This window comes from Athene noctua, chromosome 3, assembly GCF_965140245.1.
Source record: "Athene noctua chromosome 3, bAthNoc1.hap1.1, whole genome shotgun sequence".
Lineage (NCBI taxonomy): Eukaryota > Metazoa > Chordata > Aves > Strigiformes > Strigidae > Athene > Athene noctua.
This window is the reverse complement of record NC_134039.1, coordinates 55,640,883-55,667,687: the sequence shown is the minus strand read 5'-3', so window position 1 is coordinate 55,667,687 and position 26,805 is coordinate 55,640,883. Positions and strand designations below refer to the sequence as shown.

The 26,805-nt window shown below is 37.5% G+C and overlaps 1 protein-coding gene across 6 annotated transcripts in view; it reads left to right on the top strand.

Moving 5' to 3' along the window:
- Positions 1 to 26,805, top strand: part of CNTN1 (contactin 1) — a 253,279-nt gene that overhangs the window by 151,794 nt on the left and 74,680 nt on the right. For all 6 annotated transcript variants that reach the window (XM_074903037.1, XM_074903035.1, XM_074903036.1 and 3 more), the window contains 4 exons: positions 5,120 to 5,249; positions 18,203 to 18,332; positions 21,133 to 21,305; positions 26,533 to 26,628. In XM_074903037.1, the coding sequence (XP_074759138.1) occupies positions 5,138 to 5,249; positions 18,203 to 18,332; positions 21,133 to 21,305; positions 26,533 to 26,628 (511 nt within the window). In that variant the 5' untranslated portion in view covers positions 5,120 to 5,137. The remainder of the gene's footprint in view (positions 1 to 5,119; positions 5,250 to 18,202; positions 18,333 to 21,132; positions 21,306 to 26,532; positions 26,629 to 26,805) is intronic.

The window sequence follows — 26,805 nt, the reverse complement described above, 5'->3', positions numbered from 1 at the left end:
ATTTATAGTCTAATCTGGATGGGATCTCTACCAATTCTAAAACTTGAATGTGTATAATTATTATAATATAGCAGGAAATGAGAATCATAACAAGTATCTTTATTTACCTCTCCTTGCTAAGTGTACGAAGCCAGAGGTCCTAAATGCTTTTCTTTGACCCTCTCTGTCCATTCAGCACCTGGAGTTCCTGAGAGGAGCTCTGAGCAGATGTTGGGGGCTGATGCAGTGATCACAGTGCTCCCACACTGGGAGCAAGGGCAGGGAGGTTCAGGGAAGATCTTGCCGGTAGACGTTGAGATTTATTGACAGAGGTGACACCTAATCCTCATGCACCTTCATTTATGTACATCTCCTTCTCCATCACCTTCCCTCTCTTCCTTTCTTTCTGACTGCCCTTTTGGGTTGGTTTATTCCCCCAATCCTCTTACACATCACTTACATGTCCCGCATAACATCCCTCCCCTCTGTAATGCTGAGTTCTGTTTCTTTGCTTCCTCTTCACCTCTTTAACATTCCGCCCAGTTGCTCTGCTTTCCCTTGTCTATTCCTACCCCTTCTTGATTTTAAATCTAGTAGATCATGTAGCCTGTTTTCACTGCTTTTGTTCTTAGTGATCTTTTTTTCGACTGATTTTCTTTACTTGCTGTTTGTAATTTCTTTTTATATCTGCATTCTGAATGTTTTATGTCCATGCAAAATGATGATGTCATCTACATGTTTGGATTAAGTATAAAAATGATGGAAAACATTTATTTTCATAGCTGTAAAACGTGTCCTTTTCTCTTTAATGAAGGCCAAAGTGTGTGGTGAAGACGTGAAGAAAGCCACACAGAATATGGAAGAAAATGTAGACATTTTCCTCAAGTGCATTTTGAGAGATTAAAGAATCCTTACAATTAGATAGTATAAACAGGCCAGGTCTACCCTTGTGTCCTGGGAACACCTCACATCCTAATGACGCATCACGAGGCACTGCAAGCCTCCAGAAGCATTCTGGGAGGTCCCTGTGTTTAAAATGGAATGTGCTTTCTACTCAGCAGCCAATGTTCCAGCCTTCCGCAACCCCCTTTGGGAGAATTGCACTCCAGACAGCTCACCTTGAATCTAGCAAATGCAAAGGGTCTGTAGTGGTGACTGGCTCTTTTGGGAAACCAGTCAGTCAAAAGGGACCTAAACGTGTTAATGAGCATTAGATAGTAATTAAACTTGACACAGCTGAAGTTAAATGCCTGCTCATTTTATTGCATATTTTAAAAATGTCTTGCTCATTTGAAAAAATGGTGATGTTTTGTTGTGAGAAAAAAAGGATACTGTACTGTGCAGACTAAAAGGAGTATGTCCAGGCATGCAATCTCTCTCTGCTTTTACAGGGGAGAAGAGTGAGTCATTCTAATGACTGTTCTTTTGTTCAGGAATGATTTTTACTTAGGCAACAATATCCTTCTGTGCAAAGAAAAAAGGTTGAGAGCTGTAAAGCAGAAGAGGCTGTAGATAATGCAGTGTGAGCACTGCAGCCCACAGTGCTGCCTCCGGCGTGAGTGCTGCTGCCTCAAATATGCCTGGGCTCCTCCTTGGGCAGCTGGGTGGTAACATCATGTACAGCCATACCACTTCAGATACACAGATGATAACCTGTGTGCTGTCTTGTCTCATAGCACCCAGTTCTGCCAGAATTCAGCAGAGCGATGTGAAACAGCCTTGCTTCTTGTCCACAAGCTGAAATAAATCAGGAGGGATGGATGTGCTATATATATATATATATACAGAACTCACTCAGCCAAAAGAACTGAGAGCAAGGAAAGGATTTTAATTCTGGCAGAGTAGATATTTTTGTATCTGAATAAAATGAGGTATTTATAGCATTTACTGAAACGATTTTTATTTACTGTAATTTGAACCAGTGTCAAAACCAATTTTTCTGAGCCAATAGAAGAGGATTTTTGGAGAGCTAGAAGACAAGGTAATGTTCCAAAATCAAACCTGGATTCTGCGAAAGAGAGAGAGGAGGCATCTTCTGTCTGCAGCAGGGCCTGTAATTTCAGAAACAGAACACAGGTTTACTCTTAACAGTTTCATCTATCAATACATTTGAACACAGTTATTATCACCATGAGTTACTGTGTAATTACCGTTGTTCCCAACAGAGTTCCTGTTTCATTGCTGTTTAATTATGTGCATTATTTCAGTGTAACTATGCAATTTAACTCATGTCACTTGGAAACAAATGTTCCAGGCAAGGCAGTGTCATAACATAAGAAGCTTCATAGCTGGGATATGGTTGCTGGAAAAGTACAACAAGTCATCTAATGATGTAGCCTACTACTGTCTTTTGGAAGAATCATATAGTGACAGTAGTTCATACCTTGGTCATTTAATATAGATGCCTGAAATAGCTGTGAATATCCTTTGTGTGACAAACTCCAGTGCCAACGGAAGTGGGAGGGTAAAGATGTTTAGTAAATTCTTCCCCTTGGATCCAGCTACAGTAAGCATATGCAGTTGTTGACAACGTGAGAGCCCTTTTCCAGGGAATATTTCTGAGTAAATCTCAGTTCTGAGAATCACTGTTTAGATCTTGTATGTGTTTTCCTGAGTGTTGTTTTCATGTGATGGTCATGAGTCTAGGGTCATGGCAACTAGTTGACCTCTTTGTTAAAGATTTCATCTGCTAAAAAAAAAAAAGAAAAATGTGAAGTGCAACAACTCCTGTAATTTCTGAGTCAAAAAGATTCTCTTGTGATATTTCTTGCCATTTTTCTACACTATGAGTTTAATAAATCACCCCATGAAACTCTCTCTAATAAAAGCTCAGTATCTGAGCATGTTCAGATAAACAGCATGATTCTGAGGAGGAGGCCCTGATGGCCAAGACATGTTCCTAGCCTGCTCCAGGAGAGACATGAGACACGCTGAGACAGGCCTGTCAGGAAGCAGCTCAGACCAGAGGCTCTCTGTTAATCAGAAGCATTTATCCCAAGCATACTTAAGGAATCAGATATGTTTGTACCTGTGCTTTGAAATTCAAAACTGCCTGATTCTTGGTGTTGGCAGTGGGAAGGAGGGCAGTTTCAAAATGAGTTCCAAAACATTTGGATTTTGGAAAAAGAGAACATTTCAGTAAAAAACTTGACCTGGAAATAGCAAGATTCTCAGTAAAAAGTAGAAGCCATTATTGGAGTCATCGGTCCTTGGCATGGGAAGCTAGAAAACAGTAGCATCAAGATTACATGTTGCAAAAAGGAACAATGCCATATTAGCATACAACATAGAAACATAGAATCACAGAATCAAAGAATGGTTTGGGTTGGAAGGGACCTGAAAGATCATCTAGTTCCAACCCCCCTGCCATGGGCAGGGACACCTTCCACTGGACCAGGTTGCTCAAAGCCCCGTCCAACCTGGCCTTGAACACTTCCAGGGAGGAGGCATCCACCACTTCTCTGGGCAACCTGTTCTAGTGTCTCACCACCCTGACATGAAAGAATTTCTTCTTTATATCTAATCTAAATCTACACTCTTTCAGTTTAAAGCCATTACCCCTTGTCCTATCACTACACTCCCTGATAAAGAGTCCCTCCCCATCTTTCCTGTAGCCCCCTTTAAGTACTGGAAGACCTCTATAAGGTCTCCCTGGAGCCTTCTCTTCTCTGGGCTGAACAACCCCAGCTCTCTCTGCTTGTCCCCATAAGGGAGCTGCTCCAGCCCTCTGATCACCTTCATGGCCCTCCTCTGGACCCGCTTGAGCAGGTCCATGTCTTTCTTACGTTGGGGCCTCAGAGCTGGACACAGTACTCCAGGAGGAGTCTCACAAAAATGGAGTAGAAGGGAAGAGTCAACTCCTTTGACCTGCTGGTCATATTTCTTTTGATGCAGCCCAAAATATGGTTGGCTTTCTGGGCTGCAAGCATACATTGTGAAGTCATGTTGAGCTTGTTGTCAACCAACAGTGCCAAGTCCTTCTCCTCAGGACTGCTTACAGTGTCTTAGGATGCATGTTAGTGAAGAGTATTGAAGTATTTATAAACATCTTTTATAATGAAGTGTAACAAATATACTGAAAGGAATGAATGATGTTGTCATGTGCCTGAGATACAACAGTATTCTGTCAGTGATAAGCTGGAAGCCTTGCTTTGTGTGAAGGTCCTAACTTAACCAGTGCTACAGCAGAACCAATCAAGAGAAGAAGTATGAACAAGATGTGATAGATGTAAAGGATGCATTTGTATATTCATGGCAAGAAATCCATTACACAAAACAGATAATTCCATGCTGCAAACACGATGACGCATTGCCCTAAAGAAATAGATAACAGCCATCAGCCAGAAACGAAAAGCTAGCAAAATATTCTGATTGAAAGAAATAAAAAATGTTATAGAAGTAAAGTTCTGAAAAATGGTATCTGAAATCTTAGAATATTCAAAACAATATGCATGTTTCTTTAGCTTGGTTTTAATATATATACAGACAGAGTTTCTCCCACAGGGAAAAGAAAAAACTTCAAATATGACATTGCAGTAATGATTCTATTCAACATTTAAAAGGAAACCCATAAAAATTAATACCGCCTTTCCAGAAGGTTATGAATTGTGTGTTAAAAGGAATGATATACTAGACAAAATAAATGAATCCTGAAAGAGATTGATACACTTAGGTTTCACTGTGATTTTCTTTCACAAACTTTGAAATTGTTAATTGTAATGTAGTATTTACTGAGGTGAAGGAGGATAGAATCTGGACTTGCCTTATTTTATTGCAAACTATGTATTATTTTAATATTTCTAATAATATGAAGTGTTCTCGGAGAGAGCATCTTGATCCAACCCAAAGCATAGATTTGGTTTAGGAAGATGAGTCTAAAAGAGGATGTTCAGTATTAGCATTTACTATATTACTTACTGTCACCAGAAAATCTGAGTATTCTTCAACACTGTTCTTTCTGAATAAAAAAGACCATTAATTTGATCCAGCAAATTTGATAATGCATTTATTATTCAAAAGACTCTATCCTATATTAACTCTTAAGTATGCAGTTTAGACAGATAATATGGCAAGTTAAATGTAATAAGAGATAAAGCCTTACATCAGAATTATTCACTCCTTTTTCTTTCTCTCTGATCAGGTATTTTTAGCTCTCTGAATGCTGGTGTTGCAAGGCACAATTCCTTTTGAAATAATCACTGAACGGAAGATAACCATGTGGCTCTTCATCTATCATCTTATTACACCCTGTTTCATCTTCTGCCTGGCAGGTAAGATGACCTCCCATGTTAATTCATTTAACCAACTGTTTTCAGTTTTATGCATTTCAAAGTTAATTATGGTGTTTGTATAGCTTTAATTTATTTCCGCAGTTACAGTGAATTACTAAATATAAATAATGAAGCTATAAGGAAGCATACTTTCCACAAGGGAAGCCGTAATTCAAAGCTTGAAAAAACAGATTTGGACCTTAAATTTGTTTTTGTCTATTCTAATTCAGTACACAGAATTATGTCTTTCTCTAGATTATAAAAAATGTATCAACAATCTATTTGTGCACAGATGATAAACGTGGTTAGAAAAATGGAACTATGCCCACAAGAAGGGACATTAAACACAAAATTTTGTAATATAGACACCATCTAAAATTCGTAAAATTCATAAAATCCTGCTGATAAAATATAGTGGTAGTTTTCATAATACGGTGGGGAAATGCTGCATATACTGACTTTAATTTTAAATTACAAATGGTAAAACTTTTCATAAATAGAGATGGGGCTGTAAATATTAAAACATTCAGGAGCTGTATTTCTAACATCTGAAATCACAGAGATATTTACAACTGAAATTTTGGTTCAGTTCTAAGAGATGAAAGGAGCTCTTTGGAAAGTTAAAATTCAGGATTAAAATCTGGTTCCTATTCCAATTGTTCTGAACAACTTTGAGATTTGTTTCAGACTTCCATAACAATTTAAATGACTGCTGGTTTTTAGTTTTTAGTTGCTATGATGAATTGGATTGACAGCATAAGCAGACTTCTCAAGAAAGAAAACATTTTGCTTATGTACAGACTGTATGAACTGAGACCTGAGCATGTAAAAAGCAGAATAATTAAATTGTGCATACACAAAATATTGACTGAGGTTTGAGAAGTTCAAATATTGTGTACTGATGATTCAGTTATTTTCAAGATAGGCTTTAGATCCTTCCATACTTCGAGGGGAAAGTTACTCATAAAGCTAGTTCTCCTGCATTTCATAAAACATTCTTGTGTTTATCTGGGTTCTTCATGCAGTTAATGAGTCCCTAGCTGAAATGAGCTCTTCATAGGTTTGTTTAATCTGGCCTACCATTTCAGGCATTGCCTCAGTTTCACTACCATGAGACCATATTGTTTGTGTTATTGAGTCAAAAAATATGATTAATATTGTGTTATAAGCTCACTGCCTTTAAGAAATTGCTTCATAGCTCATATGAGTGCTTTTTGAAAGAAATTTAACTGAAATACATACTTTTTAGAAATTTGGAGTTTGCCTTGGAATAAAACCCCTGACTTTTAGCCAGTTCTGTTTTGTGGTAATCAAAGGCAGAAGTTGGGAATTGTTACTATGACTGTCCATTTCCCATCAGTGGACTTACATAACTGAAGGGAAGCAAATACTACACGAATCAATGCACTGGAAGTTTACACAGGATCAACATTTGCAGTGAGACAGGAGCAATATTTATTTTCCAGGTAAATTAGTGCTTGAAATGCAGTCTTGCAGATAGAAGTTGATGAAAAAGCTGTAAGTAATTTGGTCTTTCACTTACTGATAGAACAGACAGTTATAAGGGTTTTTCAGAGTGCATTTTGAGCAGTGCAAGGCAAATGAGAGCAGCAAATCACTCCTCAGGGAACATTGTGATGATTGTCAGACCACTGCCAAAAAAGTTATTTTATGCCCATTACTGGTAATATTTGACTCTTCTCATCTTTCCCCTGACATCTGGGCTCTCTCCAACATACTTTTAAGTTGCCTTTGACTCCCCATTAAACTCATATCCTATTGCTAAGTCCGAATTTTAGCCTTTCCTCTTACTTAGTATATCCCATATAAATCAATGAACCAAAGCGTATCTTCACTTGGGATAATAACCTTGCACCAAAAGAATTACGTCTTTTGCAGCAACAGACTTATTTGGTTTCTTCCTCCAAAAGACTAATTAAAAGCTGCAAAGGCCCTATATTTTATTGTGCTTAATAAATACTTGATTACATTTGGCTGTAAGTCAAATCAATAGGAAAAAATGTTACTGTCTTCCTCTGGTATTTTATTTCTGATGAAACTGTTCTAGTTTTAACGTTGGGATTTCCTAGTGCTGAGCTAGTCAGTACCTGAGTTTGGATCAGCTGGGGCCTCAAAAGGCAGCTTGTCACTCTAGTGACTATTTTGGGTTGTGCTGAATGAGGTAATAGTCCAGGGGTAAAAATGTCAAAAGCACTTCTGCTTTTTAGGGAGCCTAATGCCTTATTTTCAAAAATCACTAGGACCCCAAGCTTCAGTGGAAGCTGGTAAATTGAGAAAGCCAGTAAGACACGGGGCCTCTCAGGGCAGGACAGTTAGTATTTTGATGAGTACATGAGGATGCTATTAGACAGCATGCTGAATTTCTGAGTACGTTGCTGGTATTTCATATGCACTTGGAAGGCTTGTGTGTGGAGATTGTGAAGAGTAACTACTGCACTTTGCCTTCATCCCTAATTTGCCAAGCACTGGCTTTCCCATGAGATCAACATGTTAGGCTCATCAGGTCACTTTTGAAGTAACACATTTTTTAGGAAAACCCACCTAAATTATTGAAGTATCTATTAGGCAGAGGTGAGTGTGTTTAAAAGTACTATAACTGGTATTGGCTGGTATTCCTCTTGGCAGTCTGAGAAGACGGGCAGACTGTACCCTGTCATTCTTAGGCATAAGTGGAGAAACTTGCTCTGGCAAGGGTTGGAGCTTTTCATGCTTGAAACTTGCTGTAAAGGAGAAATTGCATAGTTAACTATGAGTCTCTTCAAGGACTTCACTGGCACATATGAGATAGGAGTAATTCTCTGGCTCTTTTTGTCCAGAAAAGTAGAGGCAGCCTTCCCAAAGACAATCTATCCCATTCATATAATAAGAAGTGGGACTGCTTGAGTAGTTACTGGTTACTGTTTGAATGCTGACTAGAAACTGATGTCCCTTTAGTGTCTTGCTAGATTGTACTGGTACCTCTTCTCCATCAGGATGACAGAATCTTCTTTATAGATGAAATGCTACATCATGAGTTTTGTGGCCATGTACACATTACTGCTTCAGCACATAAGCTTCCCATGAATGCCAAGTACAACTTTCCCCACTTAATTATGAGAGAAGTAAAAAAAAAAATAACCCCCAAACCTTAAATTATATACAGCTTGGATTTTCTCTGAAACAATAGGTTCCAGAGAGATACATGTTATGAACTGAGGTCCAGAATCTATATTTAAAGCTTTTTACCACAACAGATGGCATTATTAACAATTGCTAAAGAGAGATGAGCATTTTCTTCTAAAATACAAAGTGGATGAATATACTTAATACCTGTTTACCTTGTCTGCCATGACCCTGCTTGGATCTTAGAAGACTATTTCATGCTACCGCAGAGTGTCTGACATTTGTAAATGAATAATCGTAATGTGTTTTGTGATCATAATGCTCAGAAACTTGGAATTGCCTTGTTTGCCTTCCTGTGGACTTGGTAGATATTTTGACCCTTTCCCAGACCATCTTGTTCCTGAGTGGGAGCTTCTCATACTAGTAGGTCCTCATTTCTGGAGCATATTGGAAACGGTATGACATCTATCTTTAAATATCAAATGGTTTCTGGGCTTGCAGTGCAAGCTGTGAATGGATCCATAGCTCTTCTGTTAGCCTTCAAGGTTAATCTAGCCATGTGCTGTATTAACAGATATTTGTCCCACTCTCATGTGAAAATATGTAACAGGATACAACACTGTCAGGTAGATCAATACTGATGAGAGTGATGCCAAATGACAGTCTCGAGCAGCCACTTTTGGCAGTGTTAAAAGCCAGAGAAATAGAGAGGTGTACAGGAAGCAGGAACTGAAAGAGAAGGCTTGTTAGAAAAATAAAGAAGTTAATTAAAATAATTTTATATCAGTGCACAGTGGGAGTGATGGGATGTTAAGGTTTTCCACCTGTTTTAGCTCTTCCTGACATTCACCTTTTGAAGACTTTTTAGTGGGATTTGCTATTGATGTTCACGTCACAATTTGTGGTGGTTTTAAAATCAAGTTGATTCTTATCCAGCAGAGGACTTGAACATGTTCTTTAACATTGCACTTATATGTAAGCTTGTAGATTTGGGTTGCCTTGCATGCTTAAATTTTGTGATGGATCAGGTTCCTGAAAGAATATGAGACCTTTAATGAACTTAAATAAGTTCTTTCAATGCTGTTTCATTATTATTTGCTTTAAGCAAACAGTATTACCATTTTACCCTTCCTAAAGATGAAGTTAAAGATCTTTATATTTCCAGCAGAAGCTCTTGTAGCCATCCCTTACTAAAACCATTACCATCTTTCATTGAAAATATATTTTCATTACAATGGAATTATTTGGTGTTTATTCATCAAAAAATCTTCCTACAGTTATCTTCAAAATGAGTTGTTTTATGCAGACATTCAGAAAGGAAAATTCATATAGTTATGCCTTTTCTGTTTTAAAGGAAAATAGTAATTTGTTTGTTAAAGTATACAATCTGTAGGCCTTGAAGAGTGTTCAAATCTTTCTTCCTTTATTTTATAGCACTCCCTTCTAGTATATGGAGGTTTGATCTTCTGGTCTCGGAGCTTTGGATTGTTTCACTATGGAGTTGAATGCATGTACAGAAGTGTTTGCAGGATTAGAGCCTTAGGATACATCCACAGTAGTTTCTGAGCATATGAATTCATAGGCATATATAGCCCCACATTTTACTGCCAGTCCTTCACTGTATTTCAGTAATATCTATCATCATTTCCTCTGTTAGTTTTTTTTTGCATATGGTGCCTTACACACTAATGTTTTTCTGTGCAAGCAAGTTGTTCTTTGTTTCCCATTGGTTTCTGTGCAAGCAAGTTGTTCATCTTGAGTAAAGCATTTTTTAAATGGGGCTGGATCTGGAAGCCCTTCCAGAAGCCTGAGTGCCCTAAGTACTGGTTAAGGGAACACTTGCTCTATTTTGTTTAACCAGCTGTTTCCTTTATTATGATTCAATTATCTATTTTTCTGTCATTTAATTTGAGGATTTAGTGAGGTTAAAGACACTTTAGGACAAATAAGGCAAATATACAGCTGAACATCCACTAAAAATCTCTTGCACATGAATCACAACATATGAATAAATTGAATGAAGTGACGATCTTACATTTGACTTCCCATTTAATCAACTTTCCCAATGTATTGTCACATAACTATATATAAACCATTAATGATGAATCACTTGAAATACATAACTGTATTAAAAATTGTGTGGTAAGACTGTATATCAGCCATGACAATTCTGTTCTGAAACCAAATGTGGGTCACTTTTGTACATTCCAAAAAGAAAAAACATTAAGAACTTTGTAAATAGGGAGAAATTTAGAAGATTACTTTTACTCTTAAGTAAAGAACATTCCACAGCTCCTGAATGAAATATAACTACCCTACAAGCTAACATGGGAAGATATATCCTGTAAAGAATGAAAATTAAGGTGTACTTGAAATCTCTCTCAGTATATCAAATTAGATAATAAACATTAATTTATAACATTTTTCCTTATTCTCATACTAGCCTTATGAAGACAGAATGATGTACAAGTGTCCTAACATGATTTAGTGACCTGTCTGTGCAAGACATTTGAGTAAATCTTTATAAAAGACTTAACAGTAAAATTGCAGTATACTATTCCCTTTGGGAATTTCCTGTTTTCTTCTACTTTCCTGTATTCAGGTTAGATAAAGAATTGATTATTCAAAATGTGAGAATAAGGATATTGAAAAGGCAGGTAGTAGTCTGTACAAATAAATTCATTAAATAAATATCAGCAGGAATGCTCCATTTCAGGTTCCCTGCAAAATAACATTTCAAATCTGTTATAAAGTGACTTCTGTGTACTTGTGTCTATGTGTACTTGTGTCTATGTGTACTTGTGTCTATGTACAGCTGTCCATGAGCCGAAGAAAATAGGTATATTTGAATTTCAGTGGTTGTTACATGTTAACTATGAAGTAATGTGTAATTATTAGTAGCTGCATCTACCAGTAAACATAGTGGTATTTTTTTCCCTTTTCCACATTTTCTGCCATATGATACAGAGGTCCTCATTAAGATCATCAGCTCTTTCCTTCTTAGTGCATGTTTCCTGCCTATGTGATACAGATCAGCCTTACGATTCCCAGGGCTGAAAGCAGCAACAAAAGTCAGAGGAAGTGTACTGCCCTGGGTTTGCTGTGCTGCAACTTGCTCCTTTAGCCTGATGTCCTGCAAAACAACACACCAGCAGCCAATTCTCACCTTGTCAGTGCCAGTCCAAGAAATTTATAACTCTCTGAAGCTATCCAAGTGTAAAACTGATAGAAAAAAGGGAAGGATCATGATTGGACCTAGAAAGAGTCATTAAAAATTGGTGGTGGTGGTGATGAGTCTGTTAAATGAAGTACTACAGCATGAGTAAGATGCCTTACTTCAGCCACGATGTGCCAGCTGCACGGGGTTACCATTTTCTTCACTCTATTATAAAATAGAAAATTGCTGAAATCATGAGCTGTCTTCAGCTTCACACATATCTATTTGTCATATCTAATGTCATATTTAATCTGAGCACTAAATTCTGCTTCATAAATGGATTTTGGAAAGCTCTTTATACTTTACAGTCCCATGAAGGCAGATACTCCAAGAGACAGTAGTTTTACCCCCAGGAACTTCATAGATTAAACCTACACTTTGAGATTTATTATTTATAGATGCAAATATCTGTGTTGGCAGTAAATGATATGTAGAGCTATTGCATCAAAAAAAAATGTTTGGAAAGTTTGGAAAAGGAACTGATGAGTTATCTGGTATGGTGGAAATTATGTTCCTATATATGTAGATAAATCACTATTTCAGTACATTTCTGCATAAGGTTCATGGACAAAAATGTATATTTCTATGACATCCACTAGAGGATGTTCAAATTTGACTAAGAAGGAACAGGTACACTATTATCTTTGGACATGTGAGGATATAAGTACAATTGTATCTCTTCCTGCTTGACCGTCTCCATGTTCTTTGGGTGTCTGAGCCCTGAAAAACAACTAAGAAGGAGAAAGTGCAGTTGCAGTTCTGGTGCTGCACTGGAGTGGAATAATAATGTCTTCAGGGCAAAGACTGTTTTCTTAGTACTACCTGACCATGTGCTACCTGTCCATGCACAAAAGTTTCTAGATGCTGCTGCAAAACAAGTAAAACCAAGTGTGTAATAATACATTCCTCATCAGTTGTGGGAGTGGGCTGGTGCCATCACTACTCTCCCTCCTGAATCTTAATACTTAAGGAAATGGGAGATAAATTGCCATTAGCATTCCTGTTGTTGCTAGTGATGGTGCTACAGCTATTTCAGAAGGTTCACCTTCAGGAGGAGGCTTTGGTTCTGGGTTCAGTGCCAGGAGTAGGCTTTGGCTAGTGGGCTCGGCTGAGAGACTCCAGGTCATGTTGCACAGATACAGTCAGGTAATTCCAGACTCTCTTATGGAAAGATCCATCACGTTTTATTTTAATCATCTAAAGGTTGAGTATGTGCTATAGGATTCAGCCTTCTCTGTGGTTGATGAAGAGAGAATGGGATATCTGAATTACTTGCTGGAAATGCTTGTGTGAACCCTCTAAAGAAAGCCCATATGACTCGTTTGGACAAAATCCCTAAGTTTTAAAATTACATGTGATAAAGGCCACACTTAATGTCAAGAGTCTTACTTCGAATTTATTACAGTACACAAGAAAGTAGACATAGTAGGAAGAAGGAGTTACTATTCTTGTCATAACTTCATTTTTTGAACTTTGTCTCCTGTGTCATCTCATTAAGGTTTGAGATGCTGGAGAGCTGCAAACCCAGATTATCTGTAAGAAAAGCCTTTAAAAGCATTTTAGGTTCCATGATTTGCCACACATAAAGCAATACCTAAAAATATGCAGTATGTACAAATCTGTGGCTGAGAATGAGTAAGACAAAAATAAACAATTAGGTTTTATTTAATTTTCTGTATTAGAAAAAAAAATAAGCCCAAGAATTGCTGTTTTCTCCTATGAACTAAAAAAATTCACAGTAGTCTAATAAACTACATATTTTTAACTTCCCTTTCTGGTTGTGCTCACACACACAGTGGTTCCCATAATTATAAGCAGCTTTACTTCATTACATTTTCCTTAATCTATGAGTAAAATCGATTTTCAAAATTAATTAGATGCATGTAAGGACTGAATTAGCTGATAATAAAATAAATTGACTTGTTTGAAAATGATTTGGGTGACTGGTGTTGAAAGAGGCAAACTAACCCTGCTCTCTCTCAACATAGAAATTTTTCATTCAGCACTCTAATCTACTGAAATTGCTGGTCTGAGTTCAGTATTTGATATTGTCTATGGTGGTAACATGTTGGCATAGTTGGTTAGTAGTATGTAGAATGTAAATATTTATGTATAAAGATTTCCATTGCACATGAAGAGCAGAATGAGTGGTTGTATGCAAATACTCTTGGTGCAATTTTTTCTTCATTATTTCCTACTAATAAGGTGAAAGACCCAAGAGGCTGGTAAAATACCAGAAGATGAAACTCAGTTATATGAGAACTTTTAGTAAAATTAGAAAGTTCAATAAAAGAGGTCCAAAAGTTGAACATTTTTAGATACTAAATTTTAGATGGTAAAAAGTCTTCTCATTGTTAGCATTATTAGACATTGAAATAGATTTTCTAAAATAAATTATTAAGTCCAATTTATTGGAAGATTTTTAGAATCAGTCAAAAAGACACCTTTTGAGATGGCTCAATATGGAAAATCTGGTAGGATCTACTGAGATTAGGTAGGGAAAAATGTTAGATAACCAGTCACCCTTTTTTAGTGATTTTTATGATTAAAAAACCATCAGGTCATTTGCTGTATGTAAAATGATTAAAATTTGGGAAAATGAAAAGTTCAAAAATGGAAGACATATTGCCCTGAATATTAGGAGTGCGTATGTCATGTCAGGTCTGGGACAGACAGGGATCCAGACATAAAAGGTCTAGATAATTGAAAATTTGACAAAAATGTATTGTTGCGATGGGGATAATGCCAGACTGAGAAAACATCTAGTAAGGAATTTTCTGAACCACTAATAAAATCAGCCAGATATTAAAACACAGAATATTTGTTCAGAACAGGGTTTTTCAAACACTGATTAACGGGGCTGGGTGGGAAGTTGGGAAGAAGCTGAGCTCTGGGTGTGTATGTTTGTGTGCAGGTGAGAATTTCCTTCACTTTTCCCCTAAGACTGTCCAAATTCATTTCTGCCAAGAAAGTCATACCTGTATGATGGTGTCTACACTGGACAGTATATCCCTGGCACCTCATTTATACCACACAAACTTACCTTTTTCTCTGTTTCATTTCCTCTGGTTCCCTCCTGAGTTGTATCCCAAGCAGTTTTTTAGTTATGACAACTCCTTGCCCTAGATATATCATTTTATTTTTATCGCAATAACGTCAAAGCAGTCCAAGATCACTTTGCCATTCCCACAAAATAGCCATAGATCTAACACCTGCGTCGTCCCTTTTTCACAGTGTCCCAAGCTTCAAGTCATCTCAACCACCCTCAGGTGGTTTCTGATTGTTATTTTCAGATATCCTTTTGGTATCTTTTCTCTGAATGTGTTGGATATTTTATATTATGTTCTCTTACAGGCTTGTGCAGGGACATAAGGGTGTACTAACATAACTTTGTAACTCACCTGTAAGTACTGGTAAGGCTTTCAGATATATCTGTCTTACTTAGGCAGTTGTTCTTTCAGATGATTCAGTTAATAAGACAACATTTTTCCTCTCAAAAGCTGGAAGCCAATACCCCTGCTCCTATTGTACCCTTTGCACTGGTGCAGATCTTCATCAGTAAACAAATTCACCTTGCTAAACTGGCAGAAAACTAATCCAGAAAGCTAGAATTAAATAGATTTCTACTGTCTTTAGCTTTAACAGCTACCTAAAAACTCAGACAAGCATAAGAGTTGTTGCAGGAGTGCCTAGAGGAAAAATTACACTGCCCAGCTGGCAAGTATCACTTGGAGAACGGATGACAGGGCCACCCTCCAGCAGCAACAGTTCTTATACAGGATCCATGATCTCATCAGCTATGTAGAGATTTTCTTAACCTTTGCAAGGACTTCCTAATACAGTTTAGCACTCTTGAAAAGTCTTAAGAGTTCCCTGAAAAATGCCTTGAATAGTCAGAATTAGGTGATAGCTTTTGCTCCAATTTTAAATATAAATCACAAAAAATGTACCCATAAAATAGGGCAGTAAGGGTGGGAGGCCAAGTAGTCCATCCTCTTGTCTAAAGCAGGGCTGGAGCAGGTGAAATTTGATTTCTTCTCATCTTCAGTTTATCTTATGCATCCATTTCCTTTTCCTTCTTCCTTTCCCTACTTTTACTTCTCCCCTTTTTCTTGTAGGCACAACTTCAATAAGCTGATCTTTTTCCTTGCACTCTTAGTCTGCCCTCCTGCATTCTCCAAACTTCATCCACAGGCATGGTACTTCACTTGCTTGCTGATCTTTTCACAAAGGCTTTCTCTTCTCTTTTCTCCCCCATGCTGTTTCATATCACTGGTCCACACTCACATCTGAGAATGAAAGGTATATTGGTTGCCAGAACTGACATTCAGTCCACGCGTCTTTTTCTGCTCAGCCAGACATCTGAAACCAGATTCGTAATAGACTGCAGCAGAAGTGCCATTATAAAGCATATTCGATAGGTGTGAGAAACAGACATTCAATCAGTATAATTAATAGTGATGGCAGCATTAAAAATACATGCTATGAAATGCCTAAGTGGTCTGTAACATCATTTGAGTCCTAAGGTGGAAAGAGTCAGCTGCATATGATACAGCTATCTGCTGCTAGAGGCTGTTGTTATTCTGTATTCGTATTTAAGAACTGCACAGAAAGTGCCATCAAGTTCGTGGCTCAGTCATTCCAGGCTCTGAGCAAATACATGATTCTTGTCTTTTCAGTTTGAAATGACTTCTTTTTGATCTAGCAATATGTGGATTTCAACATAGTGTTGTACTTCAAAATATCAAAGAAAGAAGACCAGTCATCAGAAGCTCTGCCTTTCTTTCTAGTTGTCCTTCTTTGCTTCTTTGAAAGACTTCACATTACATTAATTAGTTTTTTTAAAATAAAGTTCCCTGAGTGTATGTGTTGCAGTATAACAGTGCCTTCTAGACCTGCTGCTGTCCCCGGGGGAAACAGTGATTTTTTTCCCCAAACTTGAACTGTAAAAGGAACTTACTTTTTATCTCTAACCAGTCTTCTGCTAGTGCTGTAATCCAGTGTCTACTTATGAATATGGAATTTAAGAACAATAAAAGAGATATCTGACATAATTTACATTATTGAGTTACATGGATGCATCTTTCTTCTCTTTTAGTTTTTCTAAAAACCATCTAATTTAGTCTAAAATGTTTTATAACCAAAGACAAGACTTTTAAGGGGATGAGTACAACATCGTAATTTGATTTAAGGATATTGATCTGTTACATTGCTAGATTATCTCTTTATCTGTAAAGATTTTTTAAATGTAACATTGCAAGACATGTAGTGGATTTTCATAGGCAGCACAGATGCTGTTGCAAAATGTTAGGATTTTTCCATCCTTAACAGTTGCTTTTGAAAATTTTGAAGCTAAACTGATCCATCTCTGAAGATCTTATTAGGAAAATGGTTTGTTTTGTTTGTTTCCCTTGTATTACAAGATTCTTGCAGTTGTTTTCCAGATCTTGGGCATCTCTAGGATTTGGAGCAAGGCTCTGAACTTGAATGGAAAGTGAACTTGGTAGCAGTCATGTAGTACTTTGCTTTTGCCATGAGTTTGCTTACAAGTGTCCATACTGTTAGTTCAGTCTCAGTAGAGACCTCTGAGAATTAGACAGCTGTGTTGTCTAAAAATTTTATCTCTGTGGAGCATGCACCATCTCCTTACAGTGCCATTCTGTACCTAGAATGCACATTTGCTGTTCTCACAGAAAAATCAGTTACATCCTACATTTACGGAGCAGAATTTTCCCAGAGCATCCAACTTTTGCTCCTAATCTTGCTTTTACAGACCACAAAGAGCAGTCTTGTATGCTTTGAGAAGATAAAAGAAAAGGAAATGCAGCAGGGGTGGGCAGAGCCTGCAACCTTTACAACAGCATCAGAAAATGGAGGATAAAGATTTAAAAAAAAAAAAAAAAACACAACAATTTATTGTCAAACCTGTTTGACGTTTATTCACCTTTAAGTGCTTGACTTCACAAACTTCAATTATTTTCAGTGTGGGACTTCTAAAATCTTACTTTTGAGGGAAGAAAGTTAGCATATGCATATACGTAAGCTTGAAAGGGAAACAGAAGTATGTTCTGGAAACAATGTAATTCTCAGCTTTGATCTCCAGCATACCTTTGGGTGGGTTTTTTTGTCAGGTGCAATAAAGATTCTTTCTGAATATATAAAACCATTGGAACCAATTAGGTTGTAAGATCAGGAACACCTAATGTTTGGATACTTGTTTTGGATCTGGACCTGTTTGATGAGCATTTGTTGGCCTCTGTGAAATAAGATGGTTTACTACATTCCTAAAGGGCATATCTTCAATTCAGAATTATCTCTATCACATTTGGCATAAACTGTGACAAATAATGAATAATGTCAGTGGAGAAGGCAGGGAAGTAGTTTGAGTTACTTTACTTCTCAGAAAGCAGGAATGGAGCAGGAGCCAGTGAAGGAAGGCCAGCACTTCTATTTTATGAACTTTTCTGGTTTTGTCGATGCGTATAGAACTTGATTTTGGGATACTCACTATTTATCCTTCACATTTTGAATCTGAAAAGTGTGATGTAAATTCACTTTCCATTTGACTACTAATTAAATAGTGATTAATTTCAAACTCTTACCATTTTTTCAGAGGAAGGAAACAAAGGTTATGGACCCGTTTTTGAGGAGCAACCCATTGATACCATCTATCCAGAAGAATCTTCAGATGGACAAGTTTCAATGAACTGCAGAGCTCGAGCAATTCCTTTTCCTACTTACAGGTAATGTCTTGGTTTGATTTTCAGGTCTTACATCTTTTAATCAGTGAGTGTTTCAGGTTGTGGTATTAAATGATTTGCTCTCTTAACAAGTCAATATAGAGTCTTCAAGGTAGGAAATAATGGAGAGATTTGCAATTTTTGAGTAATAATCAACCTTGATTCAGTTTGCCAAAAAGTCTAGACAGTGTTGTAAACAGGATATTCGTGTTGTGTTAAATGTTTTCAGCTTTTGAAAGGAATACTGATCCAGCAAAACAAACAACCAAACAAAAAAGTGACCTTTAAAAAATAATTAAGAGTCTATCTTTCTAGTTTAGTCTAAGAATAAATGAGGTTCGAGTCCTTGTTCTTCTTGATTCAGAACAGCTTTTTATCCTATTTTACTCTGAAAAAAGGAGGACCAGCTGTTGGACCTGGATATTCTACATCCTATATTGCTTTTGCATCCATCATATTGTAGAGAGATTCTCATGAATGTGTTAGCTATGCTACTGAAGATATAAAAGATTTTATTCTGAAAAAATATTTCAACCAGTTTTAGTAGAGATTCACACATGACCTCTTTCAGAATAACTGTATTGTTATTAGCAGAGCAGTTCTGCTTTGTTGTGAGATCTTTGGGCATCCGTATGAGTTTGTCAGCCATTATCTGCTCATTTTAAAGCACAGAGAAATGTACTTAAGATGTCACTGTTAAGACTGTGACTAATTTACCACCTAATCATGGGCAGAAAACTGCTGTCATGATACTAAGGGACAGGTGCAATTTCTTGACAGCAAAAGAGATCCTTTTCATTAAATTATCCTCAGTACTCACTGGCATGCGTTCTGAGACTCTGGCTTCTAGGACAGAAAAAGCAGTTGAGTCTGCTGGGCATTCTTTTAAATCTGTTACAGTATTGTGGTCAACTATGGTATTCTTCCATCAAAACAGCTTAGCTAGTGTGCTTTGCCTTTTTTTTTTTTTTTTTTTTTTTTCTTTTTAAAAATACGCTTACAGGTTGTCTACATGTACAGAACCACCTGTGATTGAAGGATTTGTTGAAGGATTTGAGGGGAAACTAGAATACCCCTTTTGAATATGATCCCTGGCTCTAGTATCTTTACAAGTTTTTCTACTTGGCATTTTGCTATTGCACATATTTGCTCTCCCCATGCTTGAAAAGGACTCAAAGTGTGGAGATCAGGTACACTTTGATTTGGTACCCTTCTGATATATTTTCCCATCACTTCCAGCCTGCCCAGAGACTCCCACATCCTGTCTATAAGACTTTGTAAACATATCACTATAGAGTGATTACAGGCTTTACATAAATTTTAGTGTTATTCTTTATCTGTCATGGACTCTGCAAAATTTGACCTAGTAAAGTCACTCTGGAAGAATTCACTTGCACCTCCAGAACTTTTCTATCTAGGAACAGATCTGAAATTAGTGCCGATAGCTGATGTGATGGTAATTGCAATACAGAATAAGACCACTTTCCTTAATTCCTGACATCATTATTTTAGTCTACCTCGATGTATTATCTTCATTTCTTAGCCCTCCAGCAGTTCACAAGCCAAAATTCTCTTGTCTCAGAGGCAGATAAGTCCTCACTGCTTTTTCACTGCAACCTGAGCTGTCCTTATGACAGTTATTCCTAGATATTTCTGAATGGAGGATTTATTATTCATAATACAGACATGTAGTATGTCTTGCAGGACTGAAGTGATGCCTCTAAAATCCCCTAAGACTTAAATGCTGTTTACTGCATCTTGAAAGTCCTGCCATTTAATTATTTAGTCTTAATTTCTTTTTTTTTAATACCACTTTTATTATTGTTTCTATGACAATTGCAATTTCAGCTTCCAAATAAGTATTCTGTATATTTTGTTACATTATCAATAAGGAAGGAACACATAGGGTATGCACTCTCATTTTAAAACACTAATACCTATCTTTACTTTGTGACAAAATATTATTTACACTGAAAGAATTTTAGGATCTTTAAATGGATGTAAGTTGCGTCTTTCCTATTTCTGTTCAGGAAACGTGCAGTTCCTTTCAAAGAAGATTATGGGCTCCCCCTTGTGGGCATAGTAATAGATATAGATATAAGTCATGGATGGATTCCCACTCCATGTATCTTAACTTTTTAAATCAGTAGAAATCAGTAAGGGCCAGACCTGGGCCACCGAGTTCCTCTCAGAGTCCATGGAGTGAAAGCTACAGTGACTCAGTGAACTGGCTGTGTGGTTTTACAGTAATTAAGGTGAGAGTGTCCAGCAATTTTCTGCATGTAGTAAGTAGATCTCTTCTGAATGTAGTAAGTAGTGCGACTGTTTTTACCCTGACTTCACTGGCACGTTAGACTTTACAAAACATTTTCATCCCCTACAGCAATTTTGCAAAAGCTCTTAAAAATTTCATCAGTCCTCACTTTAAAGGTTCAGAGTATTTTCTTAACCAATTTGACCTTAGATAACTAGTTGAGAATATGTTTATAATCCCAGTGCTTGATCATTAGCTAGCTCATTCACAGCCAGCTCAAGCATCCTTTACTGCATGGCCAGCAATCAGGTTTTAACCTATGCCACATCTCTGAGAAGGCTAAAGCGGACTGTGACTGTTATGTTTAAAAGAGCTTATGGAGTTCAAATCTGTGGCTCTTGCTGAAGAAAAACTTAAAACATATAGAGAATTATATTAATAACTTCCTGTATAGTGTATCACAATTTATGAGTTATTTTTCAAATCATATTTCTTCCCAGGTTTGTTTTTTTGGGCCAAATCTTACATCTGGCTTTTCTTTTTTAATAGGTGGAAACTCAACAACTGGGATATTGATTTAACAAAGGATCGCTACAGTATGGTGGGAGGCAGACTTGTTATCAATAATCCAGAGAAATCAAGGGATGCTGGAAAATATGTCTGTGTAGTGTCGAATATCTTTGGAACTGTCAGAAGCAGTGAAGCCACTCTGAGTTTTGGATGTAAGCTAATGTTTACGTCAAAACGTAGAAACATTACGGTTAGCTTGAAATGCCCAATGTTTTACACTGCAGTGTCTTCTGCTAATATGTGCTACAGCTGTATTACTCTGTAAAAACAATATCTTAAGTGTCTTAGTCTGCAGAGATCAACACAAAATAAATTTTGTAAACATTTATATTCTTTAACATTCAGCTGACATGATATCCTTTTCAGTGAGTTATTGTTAAATTATTAATTAAAGAGACTCATGGAGCCAGATCTTGAGATAATAATTTCCAGACTCTTTTTAAGTCATGGTAGGACCTGAGGGGAAATAGTCACAGAAGATGCAGGTGGGGGCATATGGTGATGAGGCGCTGCCGCAGTACGAACGCAACTGGGATGCCTGCCTGCAGGAGGAAGGCGAGTCGCTCGCTAGGAAAGCGTGCTCCCTGACTCCTAGGCTACAGTGAAGACCCTGCTAGGGGACATTTCTGTCAGCTTCTGATGGTCATGATCCAGTCTTAGGAATACATGCATATGCGCAGACCTGCACTGTCAACAAATACATCCATTGTAAAAAACTAGTGTACTGTATGAAGAGTAATGTAAAATTTTACTGACTGGAGACAATGTTTGGAATTTTTGTTTTATTTTGCCTTAAGATGCATTTTTCCCTGGACATATTTTTTTCATCAGAGGACAAAAAAAGGAATCCACTCTTACTGGTGACTGTTCACAAAGCCTTGTGTGCCCTTTAATCCTGACATTAAGTGCTTAGTGCCCCTCTTGTCTTTCAGCAGACTCCATGAGCAGATTTCTCTCCTTTACTGTATAAGATCAGAGATGAAGTGAAAAGTTCTGCTTTCTGCTAGTAATTATAAGACTGTGGAACCACATATATCAAGGAAAATCAGAGGCTGTAATGAGCTGATGGATCACATCCTAGTTGATCTAGTCGTAGTCTGCATTTTACCCAGTGCATTTTCTAGAATGAATAGGAGGCCAGATTTTTACTTTCTTTTAATGGAGAGAACATCGAAATTCAGTTTACAGGATATTTAGTTATACCTAAAGCAGGCATCAATGCTGCCAGTCCTGAACCAGTAGGATAAAAGTTACAACAGTAGCTGTAGCTACTTAAAATGAAACCAACACACATAATAGATAAAAAAGTAGAATCAAAAGAGCCTAGGGCATGTTTTCCTGCCTACCAGCTCACTGACTGCATGAGCTGAACATTGATAGTGTACTGGACAATTATACTGAACAGAACCCTAATATATAATATTTAAATATTTAAATGATAGTAGGGCAAAGAGGCGAGGAATAGAAGTGAAAAGATAGTTGGAAACTGATAAATGCCTGTTAAAAAAATGCTGCACTCATTATTCTTTATGCTGTTATATTTCTTCTCTCTCCTTTTTATGATCACGTATAAAAAACCATTTCCTTCCACAGCCACTGTTTCTAATAAATTGAATATAGATTTGCTAAAATTAATATAGAAAATGTCCGATCTTCAGTGGAAGTTTTTGTTCCTTTGCTTGTGCATAAACTGAAAAATCAACATTTAGAGCAGTTCATTTAGAACAACCATTTAGAAGAGTTCAAAAAAAGTCTTGACTAGTTGTATATGAGCAAGGCATTTTATTTTTGTCTTGCTGTCAAATTCATGGAAATTATGGAACAAAAGCCACATTCTCTTGTACACTTCATGTCAATAAATCTGTGTGAGAACACTGTCTCTAGTAGAACTGGATCTTTTTAGATCCAGTGCTTTAAAACCCATTAAAATCTTTTAGCTATTACATGCATACTGGTGAAGGAAGGAATTTTATCTTGCAGGAATACTTAGTGGCTTTTTAGTGTGTGCTGAGCAAAATCAGAGGTGAAACACTGTTCTGTTTGCTGGGAGACAGTTTCAAAATAGTAAAACACAGCAATTCCATAGAAGAGAGGCTGCAAGAACAGCAAGGAAGAGAAATTTCCATGCTCTCTAGATATTAGCTGTATGCGTATAGGAGTGCAGTGATTATGTTAATTCTTTCATTTTAGATAAAAATGAATGTCTTCCAATTAAGAGTTCACGGAATCACACTTGTTATAATTATTGAGTAATAAGCAAGTAGGGCTTAGGCAAAGAAGATATCAAGTCCCAATCAGAGTACAGAGCATTTCATAAGTGTGAAGAAGGTATACAATTACATCTCAGTAATTGTATGACTTCCCTGCACCTGGCATAGACCATTCTATTTCAGGACTAACATAATCTTTTATATATATAAATTGTCTGTCCTATTCCATGTCTATAAATTTGTGGTGGCTGTCCCAAAGTTTCAAAAGTTACTCAAGGACACTACAAACAAAATGTCTACACTTCAAATGTAAACTTAATATAGCTAAAATAACTTAAAAGCAGTGATAGGTTTTCCTTTCATCAAACTCTACACATGTGCAAAGCAGTGTCAAATTAACAACACATTTGTTGATAATGATTGTAATTTTTATTTTTTTCCTATTTCTGGAAGAGATTTTAGATGCTAATCTGCTCCAAAGAAAGCAGAAATGAATAATAGTGGCAAGTTTTCAAGATGATCAGAAGGTCTGCAACAAGGAAATTGATGTTTTCAGGAGAGATCAGTCAGTATTTTGAAGATAGAAAGTAGTTGTGTAGTAAGGTCCATGCTGGCAAATGGAATGGAAATATACTCAAACTACTGCAGATATTATGTGAATAGAGGTATTCCAGTCTATGCGAAGAGCTTCCTTGGCTTTGATTACAAAACCTGTCTGGTCAAATAGCTAATTTTTACTAAGTATGCTTAATTTAATTTTTATCAAAGAATATTCCAAATTAATTGGGAGCTAGTTGTGGAGAATTGAATACATTTATTGCAGTAAGGCACAGGGTAAAATTATGTAAAATAATAAGCAGAAGTCCTTACAGTGGCCTATTGCAATGTCTGCCATTTAGGCACTGATCCAGTCACTGGAAAGATCTATATTATCTTCTGATCTGTTTGAGCAGAATAAAGATTAGTATTTCAGAAGTTGGGAGAGGTGTCTTTCCCTGAACACTGATGTAACTCTCCTAGATTTTTTTTCATGCATTTGACATATTTAGTAAATGTAGTAATTGTTACAAAGTTAAAGAATTATTTTTTTTAGATAATGCAGAGTGTGTACTGAATCTATCTCAGTATACATTGCATCTTACAGTAGTGAATAGTCTCTTGTTTTCTACTTAATCTCTTTTTGTATATAGCTCTATCCTGATTTTTCTTTATTCTTTCTGACTGGCTGCTCTTGAACTTAAGTTTTAGTTAGATCTCAGAGCCATCCTTGGGAATTTAGTAGAACTGAATATCTGCTTGCCATCAAATAAAGCCAAGTAATCTGCATGAAGTTAGCTTAGATGATTTCTATAGTAGAGTATTACATTCAGAGGCTGCGCACTTACCTATTACGAATGTATTGTTTACACCACAGTAGCATTTAGAGCAGGACTTCAGTCAGGATCTCTACAGTCTCCCTCTGCTTGGTGACTGTTAACATTTTTATGATGATCAAATTGAGGGGATCAAATGCACCCTCAGTCAGTTTGCAGATGACCCCAAGTTGAGTGGGAGTGTTGATCTGCTCGAGGGTAGGGAGGCTCTGCAGAGAGATCTGGACAGGCTGGAGCCATGGGCTGAGGCCAACTGCAGGAGTTTCCATAAGGCCAAATGCCGGGGGCTGCCCTTGGGCCACAACAACCCCCAGCAGCGCTACAGGCTTGGGGAGGAGTGGCTGGAGAGCTGACAGTCAGAGAGGGACCTGGGGGTGTTGATTGACAGCCAGCTGAACAGGAGCCAGCAGTGTGCCCAGGGGGCCAAGAAGGCCAATGGCATCCTGGCTTGTGTCAGCAATAGCGTGGCCAGCAGGGACAGGGAAGGGATCTTACCCCTGGACTCGGCACTGGTGAGGCCGCCCCTCGATTCCTGTGTTCAGTTTTGGGCCCCTCACTACAAAAAGGACATTGAATGACTTGAGCGTGTCCAGAGAAGGGCAACAAAGCTGGTGCAGGGTCTGGAGCACAGGTCGTACGGGGAGCGGCTGAGGGAACTGGGGGTGTTTAGTCTGGAGAAGAGGAGGCTGAGGGGAGACCTCATCACCCTCTACAGCTACCTGAAAGGAGGGTGCAGAGAGCTGGGGATGAGTCTCTTTAACCAAGTAGTAAGTGATAAGACAAGAGGTAATGGCCTCAAGTTGCGCCAGGGAAGGTTTAGACTGGATATTAGGAATCATTTCTTTCCAGAAGGGGTTGTTAGGCGTTGGAATGGGCTGCCCAGAGCAGTGGTGGAATCCCCATCCTTGGAGGTGTTTAAGAGTAGGGTTGACATGGCGCTGAGGGATATGGTGTAGTTGGGAACTGTCGATGTCTGGTTAATGGTTGGACTAGATGATCTTCAAGGTCCTTTCCAACCTAGATGATTCTGTGATTCTGTGACATAGAGAAGCTTCACAAGAGACATTCCCTGCCTCAAGATGTTTATAGTTTAATTTCAGACTGGATACACAAAATGGGAGTGAAAAGAAGCAGCAAAGTGCAATTATTGACCTACCTGAACTTGCTCATACAACTGTTGTCTTATCACTGCAGATACCATTACTGTTCTCCCACAGTCTGTGGGATGATACGTAGCTCCATGAAGGACTTATTTCTTTATCTTCTTACAACAGTCTCTTTACCCTGCTGCATGGAAGTTGGTTTAAAGAGGGTCAGCTAAGGTTTCTCCTGCGATCTGAGTCACTTCTGTCCCAAATCTCTGGCAGAAAAGATGTGTCTGAGCTAACTGGCTGCTGGAGTTGTCAAGGAGGTCAGCTGGGTCACTTTTAAGTTACAGTAAACTTGCATTTTGGAGAAACCAGTTGAAAAATAACCTAAAATAATTTTTCTTTCTCTTCCTGGGATTCCTTCTTCAAATGTAGCTCATTAGCTACCCTTAGGGATACAATCTGCACCACTTTTTTTTTTTTTTTTCTGGCATTTGTGATTATGATGACTAAACTACTGTAAAAAATCCATTGCACTTGAAAATGACAAAGTTAAAATGAGCAAAACTGGCATTGTGGGTTCACAGGTATTTATCTGCCATATATTGTTGTATTTCTATATTAATTTCTACAGGGCTGAAAATAATAATATTAAAAAAATATTGTAGTGAAAACGCAGTTTTCCTCCCTCTGCTTTTTTTAAACTAGATCTGGATCCTTTTCCACCTGAAGAACGCTATGAGGTTAAAGTGCGAGAAGGTGTTGGAGCAGTGCTTCTTTGTGAGCCCCCTTACCACTACCCAGGTAATACAGCTCAAAATGCTTCATTTTCAACTGCCTAACAATAGAAGACAAATTAATCTATATTTTAAAACGTTTTCTTTAAGTTTACTTAAACAGTAGCTTTTATGCAGCTTCAGAATCACCATTTAGGTTATGTTTCTACTTTGAATATATGCTTGTAGTTGACCCTATATAAAG